The sequence below is a fragment of the Hippichthys cyanospilos genome, chromosome 4 (genome assembly GCF_059441005.1).
Source record: "Hippichthys cyanospilos isolate Australia breed blue-spotted pipefish chromosome 4, RoL_Hcya_1.0, whole genome shotgun sequence".
NCBI classification, from domain to species: Eukaryota; Metazoa; Chordata; class Actinopteri; order Syngnathiformes; family Syngnathidae; genus Hippichthys; species Hippichthys cyanospilos.
In genome coordinates this window covers 16868000-16886260 of record NC_142372.1, presented here as the reverse complement: position 1 = coordinate 16886260, position 18261 = coordinate 16868000, and the positions used below count along the sequence as shown (strand labels likewise).

The following is an 18261-nucleotide window of genomic DNA, read 5'->3' as shown; positions in this document are numbered from 1 at the left end:
AGACCCTTCCTGTGGGAACTAAGTGGCACTTGCTTTGCAGAGATGCTAAGAATGAGTTCGATATAATGAGTAGACCTGGCTTGGCCCCGATGGCCCAGCACTTTGCGCCTGTGGGGCTTGTATCACCAAGCCGAGACTGCTCTGAGACAGAGTGTGCAGACCTGATCCTCCCTGCTGGGCAGATAATTAGGAATTCTGGGATCAGCACAGACTCCCTGAGTCACCTGCATTCACTCAAAATGGAGTGTGAGGGACTTCGGGATAGGAGAGGCATCACACACCTCAGACTGACTCTTTGTGACTTATCAATAATACTAATTTTTTTTCATTCATTGAAAGAGCTTTTTTTGCACTCCTCAACATTTTGTACCGGGAACATCTCAATACATTTCGCTATTGTGATTCTATGTTACTCAACAATCAACTTCATTTTGACAAATTGAGACTTAAAACAGATGAAATGTTTCCTATCTTTTATTTAATCTTCACTGAAATATATGTATACCAACAGAATTGGGATTTTATCAACTGTTCTTTTAATCACAAAAACATTATGCAAATTAATCAACAAAAGCAATTTGCTTTTGATGGTTAAAATTTTAACAGAACTTGGGTAACCATACTGCAATAGAACTGAGCAATACTTGGATTGGTGACGATAAGTTACTCAAGTTCATCATCTTTGCTTGACTGCATTCTTTAGAGCTTGGACTCAAAGGGGGAAATCAATTCAAAAAGTGCAACGATTAATCGGCAATGAATTGCTAATGAAATTAATTCATCATTATTTTTGGTAACCATTATTCGGTCGTGGGTTCACTTCCGACTCCGGCCTTGCTGTGTGGAGTTTGCATGTTCTGTCCGTGCCGATGTGTGTGTGTGTGTGTGCGTGTGTGTGTGTGTGTGTGTTTTCTCTCCAGGTGCTCCGATTTCACCCACATTCCAAAAAAACATGCATAGTATTGGGCTCGCTAAATTGCCCTCGGGTGCGTTAGTGTGCGTGTTAGTGTGAGTGGTTGTTTGTGTGCCTTGGCTTTCAACCAGTTCAATTATTCCCTGCCTACTGCTCAGACAGCTGAGATAGGCTCCAGCACGCTCACAAACCTTATGGGGATAAGCGGTTTATTTTATTGATGGATTAATCGTTTAAAGAAAATTGTCCAAATTTACAGAATTTCTGAATATTTTTATTTATTCTACTGTGAGAGCAGATTGGTGTTAAATAAAATAACATAATATAATAATAAAAATAAGATCTTAACAAACGTTTGCATTTCCTCTGAAAAACAACTAGCAAGATTACATCATATTTTCTGACTAGTTGCGATCAAAACTGTCATCGAGAAATCAAAGAAAGTTTTTATTTGCGATATATTTTTTCGTCCGTTACCGGTAATTGACGAAATAATGAACTGATTAATTTGTTGCAATTAGTTGCAACCCTGAAAACAATCTGGACAATGATATGTTCTGTGCGGCCCCAACTATTATAAACACCCTCCTTCCGTTTAATATTGAGTGTGTGGAATATGAATTAAACTGCAAACTACGCCCATTGTTGTCCGTCTCAAGAGGTGGCTATTTTGCCACTTGCTTGTTGAGTAAAAATGGCATCGCAGTTGCTCGGGGCTCAGGTAATGACGGCTCACCTGTTTTTGAGTTTGGTGATGTGTTGCTCATAAGCTGAGAACAGTAATTGATTGTTACCTGAGCACTGAGAATTTGTGATTTTCAGCAAAATGGCCACCCCCTGAGATGGGTAAAAACAGGTGAGTTTTAATTACTATTCCAAAAATGCAATATGCTATATCGAACATTTTTTTAACCTTTGCCTTAAAGATTTCTCTTGGAATTATCGACATAATTTTTTCGAGTCCAAGGAGTTTCATTATTACATCCAAATAATTTTTAGATACTGTAGGTGTGGTCTCGGTTTGAAGTTGTTTGCTGTGGGTGGTAGGTAGCAGGCCACTGCCTGTCTGAATCAGTTGTACATGGGGTGTGTCCCAGCTGCGAGGTCTGTGTTAGGCCCTCGGAGCCAGGCTTCTGGTTTCAAGTTGCATGTTGCCAGTCGGCTGCTTTTGTTTGACTAAAAGACCGAGACGCGGCTCCTCTTAAAGACGCAGTGTCACTTTTGTCCTGTTTTCAAGAAATCACGTCTCACGCTGATTACATCATATCCCATTGATGAAACACTTTTATTCTGATGAGATCATCTCACACTGATAGGACCATTTTGAGTAATCAGCATATGAATGAAGTCTGAATGCTAGTGTTATTCTCTTGGCTCGAGATTGGGGACTGCACACCGCCGCTAACGGAGCCTGTCATCTATTCTTTTGCTGTTTGATGACAAGTGACAAATGTCTCTCAACACGGCACAGAATCACCGTCGACAAAAGAACTACTGACACCAAATGATCATATGCTGCGGCGCTTCTGTTTCAACATATTCTACTCGGCCCACAGTCTTATTAAATAGCGATGTAGTTTTACTGCATGCCTCTTGGGAACGTCAAGGTATCGCCGCCGTTGAGAGACTAAAGTGCCTCACAATCCTAACCGTATCTGACGACTCCCTCAGCCTACGATCATGATTTCAACTTGAAATAGTCGTTATCATGACCATGAAGTTAGGCCCTTCGTTTCTACATATTTATTGCAGGCAGCCTCTCTTCCTTTGTGCTCCGACGTGGCATTGATCCTGAGAGATTGAAAATATTGATTTGACTCTGTCTTACTTTGTCGTAGGGAAGGGGGCAGCGCAACTTCCTGACTGTTACTACCGTGTTCACACATTGGACTTGTGGCACAGGCAGTTCCTCGGGAGACTCATAATTATAGCCGTCTTTTCAGATTAGTCCAGCAGCCTGTCCAAGTGTAGCGTCTTTCCCTGGTCATTTTGTTCATCCCTCTCTTTCTGTCTCTGATGCTCCTCTCTTGAGAGATGCAGCTGAGCACAATGATCAGGCCAGTCCCTACAATAATGTATGTGATGATAAACACAGTGGCTCCTAATTGATAGAGTGATTCAGACAAGGGCTGGCTGCGCAAATTGGTCCCCTGTGAGTATATTGCATAGAGTGGAGCCTCGCAGGTTTCAGCTCTTAGCTATGTTCGAGGGGCAAACAGCACGGGGCAAGAAATCAGAACGAGATGGACCAGCCCGGGTGATAAAGATGCTGTCTTTGCCTCCTTAGCCTTGTCTGAATGCAGCTAGAGTTCAGCAGAGGTTGCTGCTGTAATCCTCTCAGTGTCTCCAGGAAGGCTCAGGTTAGTGACCCGCTGCTTTGTGATGTCTTGTAAGATTTTGAGAGAACACCTCACCTTTAATCCCCCACTGTTCAACTAACACATTAGCTGAACCGTGCCTGGCCCAGCCCCTGCAATAAAGCCTTTTAGCCAGCTCAATAAGGTCCTTTGAAGTTAAGTATTGATTTCTTTTGGTGTCCAGAGTAGGGACAAATGGATTTTTAAAGAGCTGTTAATTACAGTTGAATACAGCATTCTGAAGAGAACTTGATGTTCGCTGTGGCTGAATTTCCAAGTGGTCAGTGAAATTCACTAAACATTTGCCAATTACCCTGAAAATCTATGCAGCCACAAAGCTTGTGGACAAAGATTCATTCAGAATTATTCTTGAAATAGTTTTATTCATTGCATAGAAATGTTAGTTATTGACTGCAGATACAGCGTGTATACTAGAACTTTGTTTTTATGGCCATGCTTTTACTGGCGGAATTTGTTATTCCGTTTCCATTCATTTACATGGTATGAACAGAAAATCTTCAGTTATGTAGTTCCAATAATATGCGGTCCGCATACGTCCTTGTTTTTGTATTTACTTAATAGTGACTGAATAACATATTGTACCCGACGCATTAATATGGAAAGCAAGTCTGTCGTGTGACAAAGAATAACGTCAGGCATTTCAATGTATCTGCATCAAGGAGTGTATGGCCTTGGCTTTTTATTTTATTTTTTTTTTAAATCCAGCAGCAACTCTGTCACCTGAAAGCGGCTTGGATGGAGCCCGATGTCATGATGGCTAGATGTTATCCTCTGACTTTCACCAGCAGTGGCCTGAAGGCTAAACGAGCCTGACTGTTTTGTGGGGTAATAAAATCACCGGCCCCACTGTGCCATAGGAAACCACTGTGAGACACTCATTCATATGTTATTTCATTTCTATTTTGTTGTTTGTTTGTTTACAAATTATTGAGATTTAAAACTATATGTGGATTCTTGCAAAAAAAATCAATGCAAATAGAATGAGAAGTCAGTAACTACAAATCATATAAACGATCCTGGTTAGTACCCACTTTTCCAATAGTATCGTACCTGACGACAAAGTAGGATTTTCAAGGGGAAAATCTGTCACTTTGCAAAGCAAGAAGAAAGAATCATCAGTTGTTTTGGCATGTAAGAAGAGGAATCCGCCATTGTGCTGGTATGATAGAAGAGCAATAAGTAACGGTCAAGAGGCTGTGTGACAATTATTTCCTGGTCGTTAGAATGTACTGAGTCCTTTTTAAAGATTTGAAAAAAGGGCCATTGATAGCTCAGTCTCCACAGGCCAGCCACTGTGGCACATGTGCTCTGTGATGTGAGAGGCTGCTGTGTGTCTGTCAAGCAAAGTGCTAGAAGCCACACACTTGCAGACCACTTGCAGGCTATCTGCAGGCTGATTCCAAGCCAGGCTCCGTGCTGGAAGAGTGCTACAACCCAGATGTGGCTGTGGTTGTGCCTGCATTAAGGGAAAAAAAAGGAAGAAAATAAGTGCTATCACAGGAAATTGATGCATTTTAAAATTGGGGGAAGAAAAAGCTGGACAAAAGCTGCAAAGCATTGTTCTCGGAGATCAAAGGAGCGAGCCAAGACTGTTATTTGTTTAGCCTGCCATGACCTAAATTATCCTGCTTATGTTACAAATGGCTTTGTTTCCGAATTGAAAGAGAAGCGTTTTTGTTCTTACCGGGATTCCAAAAGTGCCTTACTCCTGGTCCACCGCCACTTCTCCTCAGGATAAACGTCTTGACTTGTCTTTATTTTATTTGGACACCTGTTGTTTTTCTGTGAGGGAAGTCATCTGTGGGTGTGGCATCACTGAGGTTGATCCACAGCAAAACGTGACAATGCCCCTCATTGTTATTCACAACAGAGGATGTCTGTCACAGCTTCCTAAGAAGGGATGCTGGTAGCCAAATTGGATTTCTGACTGAATGAGGAATGGACTTCTCGGGGATGGCCTCGTGAAAGTTGAGCTGCCATCCTTTTGTGGAGGTGCTGGTGGAGTGCCATTCATATTTCCTTGCTCCTCCAGAGTCATTGAGATTCAGAGGCAAATTTACTTGGGCGCCCTCCTCCAGCTGCTGAATGGCACACATCTTCTTGTAGATCACACAATAAATCTTTAATCCTTTTCCTCCTGTTTTGAGTGACAAGAACATGCCTTTAAATGGTTAATTTTCTCAGGCCTCTCCAAGCTTTAGTGCAACTGCAGGGTTTTACTAATGCGTGGAAACTCCCCCGCTAACTAGCAGAGCTTAGTCGAAAACAAAAAACAAAACCAAAACAAAAAAGCTATTAAGGCAGTAATCTTGTTTCTAATATTAAAACAATTACAAGTCTAAATGTTACTTGCACTAAAAGCTCTTTTATCACTTTAATGTAAAGTACTAAATGTGTTTTTCTATGTTTTAGAAAAATGTCTACACTTTGTGTAATAATTTATTAACAATGGCTATAATAATAATTAATAATCATTTTAACATCGTACATGTTCTTTGTTTTCGATGCTATTGCTAAAATTAAGTGAACCCATGGAGGCATCTCGTATCCTTGTGTTTCTTGTTTTTTGTTTACCCCCCCAGATATGCCAGAAATACTATTAATAGCCCTTTCATAAAGCGGAAGAACAACTTCATTCCAGGTTGCGTATGTACGTCATAACACACTTAGCCGTTGTCATAAACCGATATAAGTATGCTTATGCGGGAGTAAAAATCATGACAATATTTGTATGAAAATGACTTTGGTCAATTGTTAGAGACATTACATAATTGCCTAGGTCATTTTTATAATGTTTTGGGTAAAGAAGAAAAAAAGATCACAATTTTCAGAGCACACATTGGTATTTTTACTTAATCTTTTCCCTTTTGTTTACACAGATGGTTAATTGCACACTTTTTTATATTGCAGTAAAATTAAAAATAATTGTACTGCAATATAAAAAAGTGTGTTCTAATAGTTATTTTCTTGTTAGCAAAAAATATTGACAAATGGTCAGCAATTATGCTATGTGACCAAGGAAATATAAAGTAGTAGAATGAAAAACAGCAACACAAAAAGAAAGGGTGGATTATCAAAACACTCCATCCATCTGCTCCTGGTTCAGCCAGCGCTGTCAAATTTTAGAACCTTCTGTGGCCACTTGTGTCAAAAGGTTTGCCCACTCCTGGTCTACTCTGATGAATGTATTTATGGCATTATAGACATTGGACAGCCATAGCTAAGTGGTTAAGACCAGGGACCCAGGTTCAAGACCATCCACCCCAACATACTCTGGACATAAGGCTGTGGTTTCCTGCACAGCTCTTTCTTTCTCTCTTTATCTCGCTTTTTTTAAACAACTTTCCCCAATGGGGAAGTGAATTTACTAGCCCCATTTGGCATTTAACTTGCCCATGAAAGTCAGGCAGTCATTATTATTGATCCATGTAATATCTTGGTGGAACAACTCACCATATGATATTATGCCCCGCTCAGTATACACTGATGGTGTTTATGGCTTCACTTGGCTGCATCCGGAGAGTGTCTAAAGGATTCTGTAATGGCCTGCTCATGAACAACTAAGACCTTAATAGACAGTTGGGGTTTTTGCAAAAACCGACAAATCTGTTATGTGCTCGCGCTCCAGATTCTACATGTACAAATGTGACAGAAACATTTCTGCACTTGCCCCCCACCCTCCCTTTTTTTTTTTCCATTTTGCTTGAGGACTAATCTTGCACCTTATTCCAGATTCCAGGTCACTAAGGCAGAGTTTTGTCCGAGACATTTTTAAGCCATCATTATTTTTTTTTGTACAAACACAGGAGCCACCGAGCTTCTTTCCCCCCAGTTTAGTGAAAATAATGAATTATTCAATAGCAAGCAAGCTTTCAGCTGGCCATTTGTGTGCTTTGATCTCAAAATCAGGAGGTTGCATGAATGCCTGTATTGTCATTTTACGTTTCCACTGTGTGTGAATTATTGAACTCTTTACCCATCTGCTAAAGTATACAGGTCACAGTACAGGCAGGTTTGAGCCGCAAATCTCCTGATATTTATTTCCCGTGAGAAGGCATGTGGCTGTGTGCACTCAGGCTGATCTAACCTCAACATTAGAACTATATTGTCATTTGTACCATATTTATATTGTTAGAAATGAATTTCTTTGCAAATATTACACTATATGTAATTTTCCTTCAAAGAATAATATGGTTCTTTTCAAAATAACAATATAAAATAAATATCGAAAGTTTTTTTCTATGAATTTAGATTATGTTTGCTTGGTAACAGCATCTTGAAGTTTATCTTACATTTTAGTTGTATTTTGTCACTGTCCTACAGCCACAAAAAGTAAAGGTAAATGAATTTTGGCGATATGACAACATTTCAGTTTTCCTTTGCATTTGCTTCCTGGTATGCCACCGTTTGTAAATTTGAAGTGTCATAATTCCACATATTAGTACTTGTGTAATTTGTTCAGATTGATGGCGGGAATATCCTCTGATAATGAAGTGAAGAGACTCAAATATTGCAACAATTTGCAGAAAGAGGTTGCACATTTCATAGAACGGTAGATCAGAACCTTGGCATTGCTTGGCTACAGCTGGACACATAATTAGAGCCCCCCCACCCCCCAACCTATAATTTGTCTAATAGTTTTGTTTGGCGGCATGTTATTAACATATGAAAGGGCTAAGCAGGGGTCATGTGCATTGTGACAACAATTAGAGCAGACCTGAGGGCACAAGAATGTTGAGAGCTATTGTTAATTGGAAATCTGTGCAAAGATGCACATTAATTAGAATCTAGTCAGATCTGCTCTTTTCTAAACTTATTTAATCCGTTTGCTGCAATAGGTTGAACAGCTACATCTTTCATCTTGTTAGATTTTAAAGAGAAGAAGCTTAAATTATGTTCATTTGAAAGGCTGTGCTCATGGAGCTGTTTTTCTTGTTTGTTTTATTTTAATGCTGTTTTCGTGTAAAAGCAGAGTTTTGTGGGTTTACCAGCCACATAACTAAAAACATACTGTTTAGTATTTTACAACAGAAAAAAATGAATCTTCCAGTTTTCCATCAAAAGTCCAAAGGCGTATGATGACTAAGCACACTCAAGTGCAACCATGTGTACCCGTAGTCACATTAGCATCACATGACCTCAGCTGATACCATTGTTCTTTTTCCAATGTTCTCGTAGGTCGGAATGAGCTGATTGCCAGATATATCAAGCTTCGGACCGGGAAGACGAGGACTCGCAAGCAGGTAAAAAGAGAGGGCCTTTTTCCATTGCATGGCGGACTAATCCCCTGTCACGGCCATGTTGCATGAACAGATGTCCCTGGATTTAGACATCTCTGAAATTGTCACTTTAGTTCCACTTTGAAACACACATAAGAGCCTTAGCTGTAATGAATTTGGAGATGAAAACATCAGTCAGTTTCCCCTTTTACTATTCTATGAACTCATAACCACCCTTTGCTCAAAATGCAGCCTTTAATTTAATATGATAAATCAGTTTTACATGATGCATTTATGAGCATCAATGAGATGTCATGTAAAATAAAGCAACCGCACTTACTGAAAATATTCCTTGTCCTTGTAAACTAAATCACAGAGTTCATGCACTTGGCTGTGGTAAAAGTCTTTATTAATGGGGGGGAAAGTCAAGGCCTTAATAATTTGGTACCATCTTTGACCAAAAAGTGGTTTTACTGCTGTCTGTGTTAGTGAGTGCATCCTGTCTTCAGATGGCTGTACACACAGCTATGACCACAGATGACCTCATAATTCTGTATCAAAGTGATGAAATGCAGACTACTTTCACATCTGTAAATGACTAGGGATGCATGACACTACTGTTTTCAGACCACATTCAAGCTTGAGTTCTTGCTGATATCAAGTACTAATGTGTGATAATGCCATTTCAACTGCATTTCCTTTGTTTTTATTTTTCATCAAATATGTTTTTGAACATGGCACTAAAATACAAAAAAGATGATATACCAGTCCTGATAATTTAGAACCCAGACTTGCACCGGGAAAGAAGAAGAAGAATCAATAAAATTTAGCAAATACCGAATTGAAAGGACAATTTCTGTTGGGATGTAAAGCAAATCAAAATGAATTGATTAGAGCAGCCAGATAATACGAAAAGATGATTTGAGTCTCAAAGGGTCAAAGAAAGAAATTTCCAAAACGATGACGCTGTATAAAATGACTTTTGGTCATTGAGCGTAAGTATCGATCCGGTCGAAATGAAAAAAGATTTCTTTGTATCTCTGCTTTTCGACTCAAGTCCACATCCAATGGTTGGTTATAACACACACACACACGCACATATATATATATATATATATATATATATATATATATATATATATATATATATATATATATATATATATATATATATATATATATATATATATATATGCATATATATATATATATATTTTTTTTTTTTTAATTTGTTCTGTGACCATGCTCACGACTCAAAACACTCATATTACAAACTGTCTTTTCTTATTCCAATGGGATTGTTTATTCTTACCTGACATTTTACTCCACCCAGTGTGCGTGCCTTGGCCAATGGTGGGGGATAGTATAATACACCTATATGGATATATTAGAAGAGGAAACTCACGACTACCCAGTAAACTGTAGTTTTCAAAGAGGATAAAGAATATACCCCAGTGAATACGTTTAACTTTTGTACATGGGTTGCTACACAGTGGAATTAATGCTATTTGTTAGCTGTGTTTGCTGCCACCATCTTGTGGTCATATCTAAAATTCCAAAGTCAAATTCTAAAGTCAAAGCAGAAAATTGGCAAAACTATAGCTTGTATTCTCCAAAAATCTGTGAGCCAGGTCACCTGTAAGTCAAGGTACCACAGTGCAAATGACTACACATTGACGTAGGTGTGACAAGGGCCATGCGGATTTACCGTTCCCACTTCCATACTTAAATGTTTTTAATTGTAAAATTTTGATCTTAACTTTTGTCCGAGTCCCCCATCGCGTACAGGTAATAAGGCCTGTCAGAGTTCCTGTTGCACAAACCTCAACAGGTAATCATTTCCGTTGACGATAAGAAGCCTTCTTTGACACCCACCTGCCGGCATATTAGATATGCTTTTATTTACAATGCCGCCGTATTTTGTGCGGGGCGGTAACTTGGCCGATGAAATGCCTCGTCCAGTTCCCATCGGAATATGAGACGAACCAATTGACATTCAGTACACATCAGCTCACATCTGTGTGCTCTTAATGTGGTCTAAAGGGGCCTGCATCCTCCTTAATCAGCTCACTTAAGTGACGACGACACACAGGATAATGCTTTATTGGATGCTAGCAGGGTGTGCTGTGTGGAGATGCCACTGACCTGCACCTTGTCTCCCTGACAAAGGCGTCTGTTCTCGTTTTGTTTATGTTCCCCTTTTCTCTTTTGAATGGAGGTGTCTAGTCACATACAGGTCTTAGCAAGAAAGAAAGTTCGAGAAATCCAAGCTGCCATTAAGGTACGTCTGGCTTTGCCCAGTTACAGTGGGGCTTTTCATTGCTATGGTTACAGGCTCTTCCTTTGTTTTCCTCCCTTCCCCTACCCCGCAGGTGTCTAGTCACATTCAGGTTCTAGCCAGAAGGAAATCTCGTGAGTTTCATTCCAAGCTAAAGGTATGCGCTTTTCTGCTTTTGGCCTTGTTTGTTGCTGTGCGTCTGAACTAAACTCCCTTTTTCCCATGAGGATTAACTCATACCTGACGCTCCCCCCCGAACCCAAATCTTCTGTTGGCTTGGTCCTGCTTGTTCTCTAACACCTGTTCACATTGTCACTGCCCCTCACCTTCATACTCTCCAAAAATTTGATTTTTTTTTGTTCCAATATAAATTAAATATTGGTGGTGTTGAGCGTAATCCTCGTATCTCCAAAATCATAATTTATCAGGAGTCCCTAACAATTGCAGGTTTGTTCAACCAATAACTGCATCATGAAAGCGATCAAACCATCTTCGAGCTTCTTGACCTGGCACAAACCCGTCAGGACAAGATTTCTTGCCAGGCTGGTGGCGGTTTTGCAGTACTGCACCAGTGTCAGTTGGCAAGATATGGGCGAGAAAATAATAAGCTTAAAAAATTGCGAAACCTAAGATTTTACTTGGTGATGGTCTCATCTCTGTCTGAGAGAAACCTAAGACAAAGAAAAAGGTGTATTGTATAGTGACTTTGGAAAAATCCCGTACGCCATTGATGTTGGTGTGAGCCATAGTTTACCTTTCATATGAATCTGCCAGAATCTTGAGTGACTCTGTGCTAAACTGTGTTAATGTGGGAACCATTCTGACATTGGCTGTTTGGTGATTGGCTGACAGTACCAGCGCTGAGGCAGCTGCTCTCTAAAGGGGCCTGGCAAAATGGATGTGTGTCTCAATGAATAATTAAAATGACACACACACACCCCCGTATTTGACAGCGTAACCTAACTTCCCTCTGCTGTCAAGAGCTCAGCATTCACAGTGTAGAATGGCTGACATGCAGGCAGTTTAGTAAAATACGTACTGCTTTCCGTCCTCTCTTCTACCTGTTGAGAATTCAACAAAACCCTCTCAGTCATGTGGCTTGCCCTTGCTTTCCTTCCTTTTTATTTTTCTTTGGTGGTCCCATCAGAGGTTCTTTCATTTGTACTAACATTGAAAAATCACCCAACTGCACTAACAGGGAATTCATATGAAATTGAACAAATTCAAGTGAAGTTCATGAAGAATGAAATTTTACTACGCAGTACTACTATACATTTCGACTTTCACACGTTGTTGTTTCACTCCCAGTATTCCATCCATACCCGGTAATGACGCCTCATTAATCTGTGGTGTGTCTATGTGTAAAGAGCCACAGAGAGTGAGGCCGCCACATGAATGCCTGCTCTTTCAGAGGCGCAGGCAGCTCTGTGAGGAAAAACAGACAGCTTTTGTATGAATCCCTGTCTTTTCTCATTTAAAGCAAATTAGGCTCCAGTGGCAAGTGTGCCCTTCCTTTTTTTTTTTTTTTTTGTGGGCAGGGGGTGGTGGGGGTGGGGGTGGGGGGCAGCAATGAAAACCTGCTGTTTCTACTCATGTGTACGGCACCTCAGTGAAATGAGTCATTATGCTACTGTTGTTTTTATTTCATAAGCCGAGCACTGGACATTGGCATAGAAGTTTTTGCTCATTTACTCTAATTTCTGTCTAATTTCTTGGTGTTGAATTTTATGGACTACTCTTCAAGCGTTAGTGGTTCTTAAACTACGTTGAACAAAATTTACAATGTTAAATTATGAGATCAGGATTAAGATCACATGTTTACGATGTGTAAAATAAACAAGTAAATTCCTGTACTATGATCTATAAACTACGGAAAACATTAACAATATTCCTTACATTTTCTCATGAGATTTAAAGTGAAGAGAAAGAGTATGTGTTTCTGTTGATAGTTATTTTGCCTATGATGAATGCCTTTTTGACGTTTTATGGCTAAACACTAATTTTGGCATTAAGTGTAGCAGATAATTCCATATAAGTAAACTACAAAGGAGTATAAAGGCCACTGGAAAGGGTGGCTAACAAATCCTAATAACTCTAATAATACTGTTTATGCAGTATGCACTAGATTGTTTTAAGGAAATACATTTTCACCACATTAAATTATACAATGTCATTTTGTGTGTTTGTGTTCAGGTTACAAGTATGGTAAGTATTTACTTTTATTAACTTTATGTTTACTGCTGTTCTTCTTATTCTTTTCTTTTTTCTTCCCTTTTTTGGCCATACTCCATCGCTGCTGGTTTTGTGCCTGTGATTATAATATAGTGAGAGTATTTTCCAATGTATTGGTCCCTCTGTGTGCTGTCCTGCTGCTGTCGCACTGTAGCTGGACTCACCGGCTGTCAGCATGCTTACCCTTTAGCATCACTTTATTACATCTGCATGATTTCTCTAGATCAGGCGTGCATGCTCCTTCAATAAGGAATGCTTTCATAAGTTGAAATAGTATCATTTCTCTTTAAATTGTTAGAAGTGCACCTTTGTCCAACATTGTAGTGCTATTAGAAGAAAATAATGTTTCAAAAAAAGAATTACATCATCAGACAGCAAATAATATCCCTTTTTATGGTGTTGTGGTCTGTAACAGAACAGATATGATTTGCATCATTTTGCTTGAAAACAAAATTGAAAAAAAAGTTATAATAATTAAATGAGGACACTATTAAAAACCTAAACCCCAGGCATTGCACAGCGCCTGCTCCACTATTTGAGAATGACGGGCTTCAATTGAAGTAACTTTCTGAAAGCACATTATCGTCAAACCAAGTCTAGAGGAATTACTTAAAGCTCTCACAGTGATTTGATGTTTCAATATGAACATCTGCACATCTTTTTAATTACATCTAGTCCTGATATTAAAAGAGGTTCTTATCCGAGAGGAATCTGTGTCCTTCAGTTTTACTCAGCAAAACTGTTTACAACGTTCGAGGTTTTTAACATGCTGGTTGTTGAAGCCTTGACAGAAGTGCTGCTGCTGCAACTGGCTGTTTTTTTTGGGGTTTTTTTGAGTCAACAAGAAAACTTTTGCTCAAGTACATACCACTACTTTTTATTGTGATTAGGAATCCATGTGTTCGTTGTTCAGTGCACTCAAAAAGCTAACACTTGAAAAGCCACGCTGTTGCATCTTCATTTAACCTGCTTGTGTTGTTTGAGAGGTCACAAGTGCTTTCCGTGTGTTTACTGGGATCCGGTTGTTGCTACCTATGCAACATGCACTATTCCTCCCCTTCAATCGCCCGCTTCTTTCTGTGCCAGAGCTAAGCCTTTTGTGTCTGATATTAAAGGACCAAGCTGTGAAGGACAAAGCCCTCCAGAGCATGGCCTCCATGTCATCAGCGCAGATCGTCTCTGCCACGGCTATTCACAACAAGCTGGGACTGCCCGGCATCCCTCATCCAGCATTCCCCGGAGCGGGGGTGAGGGCCTCGCACCCTGACACCCTGCTATTGATCAGTCCTGTTCAGCTTCACGCAGGGCGGCTATGAGGCCCGCGCCAAAGCCAAATCACATTACACACACCAGGCTTTGCTCAACTGCCCCAATCAGATAAGCACATGATCAGAAGGAGTGCTTGCGGAGATAACTTCTTTCCCAGAACAAAGAGCTATTTTCATCTTGCTACAAAAGTAGATCGCAATTGGCTGTTCATTGTTGTTTGTTGTCTATTAATATCTTATTCTTGATTGGATCTAATTCTTTAGATATGGCAAGGGATGATATCAGCCAGTCAGCCAGGATCCTCACAAGAGTAAGTGTGCTCATTTTTTCAAATATTTCTTTAATACAAGGCGCACATGGAAAGCAATGTTGATATGGAATAAACACCTGCAAAGTTAATCAAAATCACATGAAACTGGCAGTGAACATAATAAACAGAAAAACACAAACAATGAACTAAGAACTAAAGTGGTAAGAATGGACAAAGAAAAGAAGACTTACCGTAAAACATGAAAGGAATCTTGCCGTATATGTTATATGCAATGTGAAAATTTGTGTATATGTCATTACAACATTTAACATCAAATTATGGACATGTTTTCATGGGTTTTTTTGCCTTTTTTCTTGCAGCATCAAACCCTTCACCCAGCAAGCCTACCCCATCCAGCCTGCAGTCACGACCGCAATTTCAAGTGAGGGTCACTCACACGCCACACTTCAAGAAATATTGTGGTCACCAAGGTGGAGCACTGTCAAGTTTATCCATTCTTCTACTGAGTAATTTTAGGGTCCAATTCTGGTATTTTCTGTGACGCTGCGTATATGATGCACCAACTGTTTGCCAACAATGTAAAAACTTTAGCAAAACAGAATAGATCTCATCCTTGTAAATTCTTGATACTTTCTTGTTTTCATCTTCATAAGTTATAGATTTGTTGCTGGTTAAGTTAAGCGCATTTCCGCTTTTTGAGCCATCAGTGTCAGCATAACATTGGATGTGCTCTCATTATTCTCGTGTCACTGTAGGCTACGAGCCCACGGCCGCTTCTGCTCCGACAGCACCGGCATGGCAGGGCCGCTCTATCGGTACAACCAAACTGCGACTGGTGGAGTTCTCTTCCTTCCTGGAGCAACAAAGAGACCCAGACTCGGTAAGAAGAGCATTACATTTAAAAAGTTACATCTTTTTTTTTTAAATACACGAGGACTTCTTCCACGGATGTCATCTGGTGAATACGAAAACAGGAAAAACATAGGGATGTAATGTTTTTTTTAAGTAATCAGCTGTCTACTAAAACTTTTTGTTTGCATCCTTGACTCATTATCAGTAAATCTTTTAATTCAAAGCAACGTTTGTATTTTCTTTTGCATTGGATACCACATGCAATCTGTCACAAATCTCGCACGCCATTTGAGTTGTTGCATTTGTCCTCAAGGCAACAAACACTTTGTGAAAATGCCTCCCACACAATCTGCTCTTTTATGGATGCAGCAAGGGGTAAACTACGCTCATAAATGTAAATGTTGTTCAGTGGTTTGCCACAACTCATTTATTTAGCTATTTAATTTTGAAAAAAGGACTTGACCTTCCTTTAGAAATTTTCTGTACTTTGATGTAATTAATTTTCGTCATGTTTTGAATTTCACACTGCCACTTTTTATTTGCCTTGAATTTACTCGCTCCACTTGTAAAACCTCTATCTACTTTTCAATGAGATAAAGCTAAAGCGTCAACTCTTTCTTTCTTATATTCTGAGGGTTTTTTTAAATTCACAGTTCTTTGTCTTCAATTAAGTAATTTTTCTTTTTGTGATTATAAAACTGAAAGCTCCGCTCACTGACTGTAAATTGAATAGCTATTCATTGAAAACCAGTTGTTTTCACTTCAGTTTGTGACTATAGTACATCTTTTATTTGTCCTTTCAGTACAACAAGCACCTCTTTGTGCATATTGGACAGACAAATCATTCCTACAGCGACGCCCTGCTGGAGTCCGTGGACATTCGTCAGATTTATGATAAATTCCCCGAAAAGAAGGGAGGACTGAAGGAGCTATACGGAAAGGGTCCCCAAAATTCCTTCTTCCTTATAAAGTTTTGGGTAAGTAACATTGTTACACTTGCAGGCATGCATTTTAGCCCCAGTTGAACGTGCATGCAAATTTCCAATAACATATGCTGGGTTCACATTGCAGTCACAACATTCTGATTTTTATATATACGTATATATGTTACCGTGTTCATTCTTAGTTTCAACACTTTAGACTACGTACTCAATGACTTGTAAAGATAACCGGCACATGTGAGGATTGATCCATAGTAAAGATTTTTTTTGGGGGGGGGGACACGCCAAAATGTGACGTACAAGGTTTCGGCCCGACGCCAGCAAAATCTTATCTTCTCTGAGTGTATAATTTTCAGCATTCAATTCAAAGAAAAGGATCACCGAGAGCATTAGCTTGGTACGTTTTAATGAGCTCCGCATCAAATCTTTCTGTTCAAAGACAATAATGCTCACTTTTGTTTTCAAAGCGCTAATAGCTGTGCGTCACTAATGAAGCGCGCCGATTCATATTAAAATAAGGCAAGACACAGCTCCAATTTTGATGCAGAACCATTCTATACCCATAACTGCAATAACAGACACATGTTATTAGTGTCAGTCAAAAGGGTCCAAATAATTATTTCTTTATCCCCTTTATTGGAGGTTGCATCTAGTGAATGTCAGTAGTCTACTTAGAGGAGATCGTGCTCTTATTGTTTACAGAATGCGTTAGGCTATATTTGGATGGGCATAGCAGGAGAGCTTCTGATCAAAGCTCTCGCTAATTCAGTCTAATATCTCCAAACAATGGCATGACCCGGTTGCGCCGCATAATGGCTGTTTAAACATTGCACGTCTTCCCTCCCCGATGCGAAATGCTAACTAGCGGCGGCCAACAAAGTAGAAACCATGTACTTGGACCAAGTCCCCTCGCATTCCTTTTGAAGTGACCGGCCAATCTAAATTTCAAATGAAAAGCAGGATCTGCACAATAATGAATATATAACTGACCTGCTTAATGAAAGAGGAGAATGTTGGAGGCGGACGTCTCCGCTTTTTGTGGTCGTAATTAACAGGATGTGCGGGGTGTAGAGACAGGGCAATATGGACGCTCAGTATCAATCTTTTAAAATTGCTTGATCCTTCTTAGTATTTCTACTATGGACATCCTGGGTCTGCTGTCATAGGATTGATTTAGATTGATTGATTAATTGATTGATTTTATTGACTCTATAAACACATTGCAAGATTTAAGGATAAAAATAAAGAAAAGAGGGCGCAAATGAAGAAAGAAATCAATAGAGATTACAGTTCGGTGCTGTTTAAATGTTCAAAGGGAGTAGGAAGGAACCAACCCGGTGTTTTCTATGACGTTAATAAAGTAGTTAGTTATTTACATCTTAAAACAGAAGAAAAACAAGACACACTCTTGTTATCAGGTTTGAAGGTAAATTCTATATGTTATCATATCACACATACATACACCTGTATAAATAAAAAGATTAAAGTTTTTGAAATGCCTTTAAAGTAATTTGGACATTTGGAAGATGAATATGCCAAAACTTTAAACATTCAAATTGCCGTTACCTTGCCAATTTTTGATCTACCAGAATTGATTTTGTATCATTTTAGAGGGAATTCAGTGTAGAATAACAATATAGCAATGTATCGCAAACATTTTTGGAGACATAAGCATGACTTCATGAAAATGCATTACACAAACACACAACTAGATTGTTTAAATTATATATGAATGTGATTTACAAACTTTTATACACGATTTTATTCAGCTTTTTTCACAATATTGTAGTACTGTACTATATTTTCAACTTTGTTTTTGGACAGAGCCATTGATTCTTTTCAATTCTTTTTCATAGTTGTTAAATTATATCAGCAAACCTTCCTAATTTTGATGATCTTCTGAATGGA

At 39.2% G+C, this 18261-nt stretch overlaps 1 protein-coding gene across 4 annotated transcripts in view; it reads left to right on the top strand.

Moving 5' to 3' along the window:
• The window catches only part of tead1b (TEA domain family member 1b), a 39243-nt gene that overhangs the window by 15850 nt on the left and 5132 nt on the right, over nucleotides 1–18261 (top strand). Inside the window, exons 4-12 of one of the 4 annotated variants that reach the window (XM_088413086.1) lie at nucleotides 8470–8534; nucleotides 10729–10791; nucleotides 10883–10945; nucleotides 12982–12993; nucleotides 14136–14267; nucleotides 14553–14599; nucleotides 14920–14981; nucleotides 15316–15440; nucleotides 16216–16389. In XM_088413086.1, coding sequence (XP_088269212.1) covers nucleotides 8470–8534; nucleotides 10729–10791; nucleotides 10883–10945; nucleotides 12982–12993; nucleotides 14136–14267; nucleotides 14553–14599; nucleotides 14920–14981; nucleotides 15316–15440; nucleotides 16216–16389 — 743 coding nt within the window. Of the gene's footprint in view, nucleotides 1–8469; nucleotides 8535–10728; nucleotides 10792–10882; nucleotides 10946–12349; nucleotides 13113–14135; nucleotides 14268–14552; nucleotides 14600–14919; nucleotides 14982–15315; nucleotides 15441–16215; nucleotides 16390–18261 lie in introns of those variants that run through there. The other 3 variants (XM_088413087.1, XM_088413088.1, XM_088413089.1) reach the window with 3 other exon arrangements.